At 31.7% G+C, this 9,663-nt stretch overlaps 1 protein-coding gene across 1 annotated transcript; it reads right to left on the bottom strand.

The window, feature by feature from the left end:
- Positions 1-240: 240 nt before the first annotated feature.
- On the bottom strand, positions 241-7,580 carry LOC139501333 (uncharacterized). Its single transcript, XM_071290368.1, has 6 exons — positions 7,551-7,580; positions 6,247-6,366; positions 5,283-5,411; positions 4,641-4,985; positions 3,724-3,801; positions 241-1,207 (listed from the first exon to the last, which is right to left on the bottom strand). Exons 2-6 carry the CDS (start codon positions 6,353-6,355, stop codon positions 414-416), a joined length of 1,455 nt encoding a protein of 484 aa, XP_071146469.1. The 5' UTR covers positions 6,356-6,366; positions 7,551-7,580; the 3' UTR covers positions 241-413.
- Positions 7,581-9,663: the final 2,083 nt, after the last annotated feature.

The following is a 9,663-nucleotide window of genomic DNA, read 5'->3' as shown; positions in this document are numbered from 1 at the left end:
GAGTAAGGACTGGTAGACTCGGAAACAATATTATGTGTACAGCGAGGATAACACAGTCTGTTACCATGGTTAGGTTGTGAAATAGCATAATGAAAATATGGATCTGCGTAAAGGTGTCGTTCGCAGCAAGGTTCATATTCATTCGTACTATGATTCTCTTGTCCCTTATATACATTTAATGTGTCACTGGATGTTCAAAAACAATCTATCCAGCCATCCAAAAAATTTCAGAAAAGGTCATCTGGTTTACATTTATTATTTCATAACATAAACATTTAAAAGTATAACATATATATGAAAAATAGTTACATTACAGAATATTAATCAATTGAGAAAAGAAGTCATTAAGCAAATGTAAAACAATCTGTACTCAGCAAAGATAGATGTTATCACTCAATTGCTATGCATTCACTTTAAATTGAACATTTCACATCAAATAAAAAAGCATCACAAGTCCCACTATCATACACCAACAAACAGTCGTTTGATTTATCATAATAAATTATTGTCGGGATTTGCATTACTTCTTTCTCAGTAAATAGTTCCTTATCATGTTTACCATCAGATGATACCACAATCACATTGTTGGATTCATAACATAAAATATAAACATTACCTTTCCCATCAGTTGTAACATGCCGCGGCTTTATTTTCGTACCAAAAGTACAATTCCATCTGTTTGATCCATACAAGTCACAGCAGTATAAAGCAAAGTTGAAGGGATAAGTTATGCACATGCTGTCCGTATCAGGGGATAGGCATTGTACCGATGATTTTAAAGGACAATGAAAAGATCTGATTATTTCCCCTGTCATAGTTATTACATCTATTGTGTGGTAATCAATAACAACATACATTAGGCCGTTTTGATAAGATAGTTTGCATGAATAACCACGTGTTACAATTTTATTCTTCACTTGATCTGTACTGATATTGATTATTTCTACAAACTTTTGATCATATGAGACTGCCACATCGTCGTCGTTTATTACAGTAATACATTGTGGTCTATTAAACAATTTAAGTTCTCGATTGTAACTTCCATAAATATTGTAGATATGTAATCTTTCGCTGAAATAACCAGTAAACACTAACTGCTCATTGGTAATAATACAATCACTAATTACCAGATCTGGAGTTGATTGTAATTGAAATTTCTTTCGCAGTTTAACATCAAATTGAAAAGATGACTTGAATGGTACTAATTCTGTAAAAATAGACCAATATTTTAGATGACATAATTCAAAAATATTAATGGATAATGTATATGACGTAAAACATATTCTGACTGATAAGTTAAGGTAAATTGAGGTGAATTTAGTTAAAATCTATGTACAACATATACTAATTGTAGTGTCTAGTAATAATGTTTAAACAGAAAAAAAGATAAACATATAGTATTGCTATTCGAGTATTAAATAGTTATCAAAGGTACCAGGATTATAATTTAATACGCCAGACGCGCGTTTCGTCTACATAAGACTCATCAGTGACGCTCAGATCAAAACAGTTAAAATGCCAAACAAATACAAAGTTGAAGAGCATTGAGGACCCAAAAATTCCTAAAAGTTGTGCCAAATACGGCTAAGGTAATCCACTCCTGGGCGTAAGAAAATCCTTAGTTTTTCGAAAAATTAAAAGTTTTGTAAACAGAAAATTTATAGAAATGACCATATAATTGATATTCATGTCAACACCGAAGTGCTGACTACTGGGCTGGTGATACCCTCGGGGACGAAACGTCCACCAGCAGTGGCATCGACCCAGTGGTGTAAATAGTTATCAAAGGTACCAGGATTATAATTTAATACGCCAGACGCGCGTTTCGTCTACATAAGACTCATCAGTGACGCTCAGATCAAAACAGTTAAAATGCCAAACAAATACAAAGTTGAAGAGCATTGAGGACCCAAAAATTCCTAAAAGTTGTGCCAAATACGGCTAAGGTAATCCACTCCTGGGCGTAAGAAAATCCTTAGTTTTTCGAAAAATTAAAAGTTTTGTAAACAGAAAATTTATAGAAATGACCATATAATTGATATTCATGTCAACACCGAAGTGCTGACTACTGGGCTGGTGATACCCTCGGGGACGAAACGTCCACCAGCAGTGGCATCGACCCAGTGGTGTAAATAGTTATCAAAGGTACCAGGATTATAATTTAATACGCCAGACGCGCGTTTCGTCTACATAAGACTCATCAGTGACGCTCAGATCAAAACAGTTAAAATGCCAAACAAATACAAAGTTGAAGAGCATTGAGGACCCAAAAATTCCTAAAAGTTGTGCCAAATACGGCTAAGGTAATCCACTCCTGGGCGTAAGAAAATCCTTAGTTTTTCGAAAAATTAAAAGTTTTGTAAACAGAAAATTTATAGAAATGACCATATAATTGATATTCATGTCAACACCGAAGTGCTGACTACTGGGCTGGTGATACCCTCGGGGACGAAACGTCCACCAGCAGTGGCATCGACCCAGTGGTGTAAATAGTTATCAAAGGTACCAGGATTATAATTTAATACGCCAGACGCGCGTTTCGTCTACATAAGACTCATCAGTGACGCTCAGATCAAAACAGTTAAAATGCCAAACAAATACAAAGTTGAAGAGCATTGAGGACCCAAAAATTCCTAAAAGTTGTGCCAAATACGGCTAAGGTAATCCACTCCTGGGCGTAAGAAAATCCTTAGTTTTTCGAAAAATTAAAAGTTTTGTAAACAGAAAATTTATAGAAATGACCATATAATTGATATTCATGTCAACACCGAAGTGCTGACTACTGGGCTGGTGATACCCTCGGGGACGAAACGTCCACCAGCAGTGGCATCGACCCAGTGGTGTAAATAGTTATCAAAGGTACCAGGATTATAATTTAATACGCCAGACGCGCGTTTCGTCTACATAAGACTCATCAGTGACGCTCAGATCAAAACAGTTAAAATGCCAAACAAATACAAAGTTGAAGAGCATTGAGCATTAAAAATATATTGTAGACTTATATACAAATTAAGCTAAAGGTAACATAAATGTTTTGATATTTGTTTGTTTGTATAGCGATTAAGATTATAACACAATACTGAATGCTATACTACTGTTTTTGACATTTTCCCTATTATGTCTGTTTGATTTGTTCACACTTTGTTGTTATAATAATGCGATTTTAAGCGACTGTCATACAAGTGAACAGTTTAGCTAGCTACAAAACCAGGTTATATTAAATATTTTCTACACAAGGAACTGCCTGTACCGAGTTAGGAATATGACAGTTGTATTCTATTCGTTTGATGTGTTTGAAATTTTGATTTTGTTATTAAATTTGGAACTTCACGTTTTAAATTTGACTTGGTATTTTTGTTAGCTTACATTTTTATAGAGAGTTACTTAAAAAAAAAATTGAAGAGTGAAAGCTACAATGCATAGTGTCAAATGTGTACAAATGTAGATATGAATAAAATGCCCATGAACCAAAATAAATAAATGTGCAAACTGTAAATTTACGGTCAATAGTTTATAATGATATTTATTTGAACCATGGACTGAGTGAAATGTATATTTCTTTCAAACTAATAGTTTATTGTGATAAAAAGAAAATATGAAATTCATGTCGCTAAGAGAAGTTTCATCAGACCCAACATGAGGTGAAATAAAGAAACCTTCTACAATGAGCAAAACGCATACCCTATACTATGACATAAATGGCAATAAAAAGCTCTGACATACCTCCCTCTGAAAGTGTCGAATCACTGTGATTATGCTGTTTTGTGCTAGCGAGCAATATACCAGTTCTTTCTAACTCTTCTACAACAGACTAGAGTATTTCAGTACGGAAGGAACAGTTACATATGCTACTTTTAACAAAGTGATTGAGTTTTCAAAATAACAGCGTATGTCTTTCTAAAAAAGAATTAAACATAATAGTATTGATGTAATGTAAAAGTAATGTGTTTGAATACGATGCAATATTGTGACTGCTGATTAAGCAAGATAGCCCGCGTTCGGAATTCGATGTTTTGAACTCCGGACGTAAGCGTATGATAAATAAAATAAATACTCACAGGTTTCAACTCAGCACTAAAAAGAAACTTACTTCATATTCATGGTTATCTGCGATATATATATTCATCAAATGTCAGCCACATAATTATTGCGTTCGAAAAACATTCAAATAGTGTACTCAAACAAATCTCTGAATCATCCTTCACTACTTAGTCTTATAACATATTACAGCTTATGTTTATACTCTGCACCAAAATTAGAAACATAAAAAATCGAGGAAAAAAACCCAGCTTGTTATGAAAGAAAGCGTTCAACAATCAACATTGAGCGTTGTAACTATTCAATTTATTATAGATTACTAGTACATTGAAATACGCTTAACAGAATGAACTATATTAGTAAATATGTTCTTTTAGTTGTGTTCACTGGAAGTTTCGTTTTTTATCTACCATAAATTTAGCCACAGCATTCATATATTTTTTATTTATTACTCCATCCTTCCTATCCTTCCAAAATATGTCCATAGGAGTTATAATACATGTTCTTTACAAAACATAGTTTTCTAACGGGGCTCATATTACAGGTTATCAAAACGAAATAGCTTGACATATATGAAGTATTTGTGAAAACTATTTCTTTACCCTGAGATGCTGATGGGTCCATTTTTAACTTTACATATTCTTGTGTCTCTTTGATTGCTTCTAAAAGAAGTAATGCCCAATTATCTTTCCTACGTTTAACAGCCAGAAACATTTCCCGACACGCAGCAGTTCTTCCTTTTGAGTACTGCATTGCTTCAATTGCTTCTTTGTCACCTTGATCAATACATCTATATTTATATAAATATGCACAAAGCTGCAAGGGTTCTAATACATCAACTAAATCTCCTGATAGGTAATTAATTATAAATTCAAAGTATTCTTGACAAAACGTTCTCCCTCTGTCTGGATAAATGTTGCTAATAGGATCAACAAATCTTTGATAACCTGAAAAACATTAACATCTTTTCTTTGAGAACAATAAATAGCCTGTTTCACTTACTCAACTATCTATTAGGATAAAGTATTCATTATAAGTAAGCAATATCAATATATGTACATATTATTTTTAATTTGTTAATTAAAGAGTATAAAGAGTTGATATGAAAATAAACTTTCATCGTGGTATGTTTGATTTTATATTCATTTTTGGACACTTATTTGTATCATTGATATATAGTTTGATTTCTTTACACAATGCTTTAATTTCAAATGTTGTAAAATTATCTACCAAATACCCCTCACCTCTATCGGATAATGCCAATATGAACTTTGGAAGAAGGTCAGCTCTTTCAGCTATTTTCTTAAGCAATTTATCGCAAGCTTCTTTCCTGTTAATTTTATCAAGCTCAAATATTTCGTTGATAAAGTCACCTATAAACGTACGACAAGACTTTTATAAGACAGCATCATAACAGATGGCACAATGGAAGAAACATATATGGCGTACATCTTGATATATTCATAAGATAATATTCACTTAATATTTACTAGGGTAACAAATAACACATATGGTGGCACAGGTAGAGTCCATTGAAAATTAAAATATTAATAATCACGATAATAGCACATTGTTTTGGAAAACATAATACAATAGACATGCTGTACAACATATATATTATATACAAACTAAAAGGTACATTTTAGAATACAAGTAGAAACTTATTAAGACTCTGTTTAAAAGTATTTTTTTTGGCATTTTACGAATTTTTACGGACACCATCACGAGTTGGTTGACCGTTATGGAATAACCGTTTCACAGATTATATCGGATATGTTCCTTATGTCGTAACTACAAACCTTTTCCCTTTTCACCAACAATGTGACCTACCGAATTAGACTATTTACTGGGTTTGTAATAACATGAGAAACACGACGGGTGCCTCATGTGGAGCAGGTTCTGCTTAATACCCTTCCGGAGCACATGAGATCACCCCCAGTTTTTGGTGGGGTTCGTGTTGCTAAGTCTTTAGTTTTCTTTAATGTGTGTTTTGTACTATTATTTGTCTGATTGTCTTTTTATTTTTTAGCCATGGCGTTGTCAGTTTGTTTCGATTTATTGGTTTGACTGTTCCTCTTTTGTATGGTAGTCTATTCCAAGAAACTGACAAAAAAAAATTATTTAACAACTTAAGTTATTAGGTTAGGATCTTCAGATTACATAGAAGGGGCACTAGATTAGATTTTAAAGATGTATATTTAAAAGTACCTTCCAGTCCTTGTATGTTAAATATAACATCTGATGGTTTCAAGAACTTTAAAAATTCCGACTTCAATAAGCAAACTCGGTCCAACAGTTCTATCTGTGAATCTGACATACTCTGAAAATCTTGTAAACAATAAAAACTCCTTTAAATATTATTTTTCAAATGACAGGAAACTCTGCTCAATATTGAATTTCTTGTTCTGTGAATTTTACAAAATCACAACGCATCATTTTGAAACATAACTCTAAAATAACAAAGAACTCTGTAACAATTACACTAGATCACAGGAAAAACGAGTAGAGACTGAACTGGAAACTCTTTCAGAATTGGTTAAATAAATTATCTCGTTGAAACAGCGTAAAATCCATCAGTTGGCAAACTTTGTAAATATTCGTTTTCAGAGACAAATAAGCTGTAAAATGTCTATATTGTCTTCATGACAAATATGTTAATTTCCCTTCTGTGCAAAGCTTTAAGATATTTTTTTTCTGTAAATCCTTTAGCTACTAGCGTCTGATAAAAAAATTGGGGAAAAAAATACATTTGTATTAACACTTACAAAAACGTAAATTTTAATTAGGAAGCCAAATTTTTGACATTTTCCTGTCAAATTATACCAAAGAACGATTTCCTTTAATTGAATGTGTCGAGAAATGAAAGAAAATTACGCATAAAATATATTTTGCTACTACAACACATACTTTTGTAACGATTTTTGTAATGCCTTGTTAATCTTCCGTGAAGCACGATCTCAGTAGTTATTTGTAGTTCCTGTTTCGTCATACAGCTCATAATGTTTAAATGCACTGATTTATCCATGGTATTAACAATTTCAATTTGAACATTCTGATGACGGTAAATACAGAAAAAAGTTAAGACGCACTTAAAATATTAAGTGTTATTTTCATTAAGGTCTTAAAAAAATATATGTTCTGCTAATTCAAAACTAAAAAATTGGGAATCAAAATACTTAATCAAAAAGAGTATATACATTCCTTCATTAAACACATGCATGCATAATATACCTAAGAATATAAAGAAATCTAAAAACCTTCATTGCTTGTCAAGTAAAGTCAACTATGAAAAAACACTTTCTGTACGGGGATATTGACATACTTAATGGTATTTTAAACGTTAAAGGTATTTAAAGATAAATGAAATTGACTACTATTTATTACTATGCATTTGTTGTACTATAATTGTATTTTTCAACTCTTTACGTATTTATTCAGTGATGAAACAGTTTAGTTGTCCCATTGATAGTCATACATGTACCACATCTCATTATTTTTATATAGATTGTTACCTGATGATCTGTTAAAATTCCTCTCAAAATGGCGACAGGGAAATGATTTTAGATCTAAATATAGTTATAGTTTACCTTTAAATAGTATTATACCGAATTGTTTGAATATATTAAAGAGTTAGGGACAATTTGTCGGCAATTTGTTTCATTCGATAAGATAGGTAAATCATGTTTTAAATAGCCCGATAGATGCTATTTATAGTACATAAAAATACGTCACATCATTTATTTTCATACCATGACTATTGATTTTTTAATATTGATTTTATTTTATTATTAACATCCTTTATGCAAGGTGTCATACCATGTAACTTCTCAAGGAGCCAAATAATATCGAACTAATTCAAATCGTGATTTTCTCATTCTGAATATGTATATCTGTTACACAGTATTTGTCCTGGTCTTTTAAGGTTTTATCGTCTATAAGATTAGACAAGAAAATACATGTACATGTATATATTTTAACCGGAGAACATCTTACATCAGTTGGTCATAGATCACCCTGTGTTACTACTTCATGTTGTATTGCCTTTTCTGTAATTTTAACAAATCGGCCCTTCGTTGTGATACAGATGCAACAGCTTCTTGATGTTTTACCTACAATCACGATTTGTAGTGTAATTGATTTGTTCTGTTATGTTGTTTTATTTTTCTGATGAGTTATGTACCCGTGTATAGACGGTGGTAAAAATTTCAGTACTAGTATCTTTACAGTTTGTGATTTGGCGACAAAATTGTTGTTGACTGCATTTGTTACATATAATACCATGTTCAAAAAAGGTTTCGACGAAATGTGTTTTGTTGTTATGAAAATTGTATACAATGGCCTTATTTTAAGTTATGTGTATATTACACCCGCAACATGTAGGCTTAATTTCTATAGAATTAATTCTCCTGTTATTGGTTATGTACAGGCACCTACATCAGTTTGACGGCAGTTGTCCCTTGGATATATGTAATAACGTAAACACATGAATAGAAAGTAATTCAAGAGTATGGACAGTCATAGGATTGCACACAATAAGCGATACATTGTTTTTTCTTTGATACACGTAAAATTATTTACTAGTACACTAACTGAATAGTCAAAATGAACCAAAATGACTTTATGAATCAGGCAAACAACCGAAAAAATATGATAGAAACTTTAAAATTTAATATAACAACACAAAAAAATGCAAAAGTTCTGAGCGAGGTTCGAACCCTTTCTTCAAAACCGTCATTTATTAGTAGTTCTGTGCTCTACTGGTGGAGCTACGGCGATTCTTATCATTATGACTCTTATTTAGAAGCTATATTGGTACAATTTATCGATGTTAAAAAATTTTCTTTAAAAAGTTGTTTTTTATGTAATAAGGACACACTAAACCAATTTCATTTTTGAAGTAAAAAGTAGTATGAATAACAACAGTCATAAAAAGCATAACTTTTCTTTGGTTTGAAATGTCCTTCTTGGGGGATTCCCTGTTTTTTCCACATAAAAACACCCGAAAATCCGGATATTGGACTTTCATCCTTTCTTTGGGTTAAATTAACTATTGATCACACATATCATACTATATGTTAATCGAGATATTGATCAAAAAGCATTTTTATTTTTGTTTTTAATAGGAAATTTTACTCTGTTGGCACTTTTTGAAATTGGCCCTTCTGTGAAAAAAATCCTCGGCATATTGGACCTACCTCTTTGCAAGAAAAAAAGATAAAAAAAAAATAAGGTAGATAATTACAATTAGTTGTCTGAGTTAATTTTCGAAGAATGTGCTAGATAAAAAAAAATAATGGGATAGATGGTCTGCTCTACTTGTTTCAAGAATTTAAAAAAAATGGACTCAATATAAAACTCTGAACAGGCAAAAATTAAATAACGAATTAAAACCCAACTGTCTAGAAATCAATTGATGTATTTCTACCGCGCAAGTTAATGATCAAGGTTAAAATGAAGAAATAAAAAAATAAAAGATTTGATTACTAGAAAGAGGTTTTGATTTTAATAAAGTCTGAAAATAACATTTCTCGCATTGATTGTAAAAATGTAAAAGGAATATTAGTTCTTTCTCTGACATTGGATATTTGATCAGCTGTTTCGGGTTTTAAGAAAAGTAACTGATAT

The sequence above is a fragment of the Mytilus edulis genome, chromosome 13, assembly GCF_963676685.1.
Source record: "Mytilus edulis chromosome 13, xbMytEdul2.2, whole genome shotgun sequence".
Lineage (NCBI taxonomy): Eukaryota > Metazoa > Mollusca > Bivalvia > Mytilida > Mytilidae > Mytilus > Mytilus edulis.
Note: the sequence above shows the minus strand (reverse complement) of the source record. Positions and strands in the feature narration are given on the sequence as shown.

Bases quoted from the DNA above. Each gene is read 5' to 3' on its own strand.
- LOC139501333 (XM_071290368.1), bottom strand. From the start codon at position 6,355: ATGTCAGATTCACAGATAGAACTGTTGGACCGAGTTTGCTTATTGAAG. The intron at 4,986-5,282 runs GTGAGGGGTATT...AATGTTTTTCAG, and splicing joins ATTGGCATTATCCGATAGAG to GTTATCAAAGATTTGTTGAT. The intron at 1,208-3,723 runs GTATGTCAGAGC...CTATTTTTACAG, and splicing joins TTCGACACTTTCAGAGGGAG to AATTAGTACCATTCAAGTCA.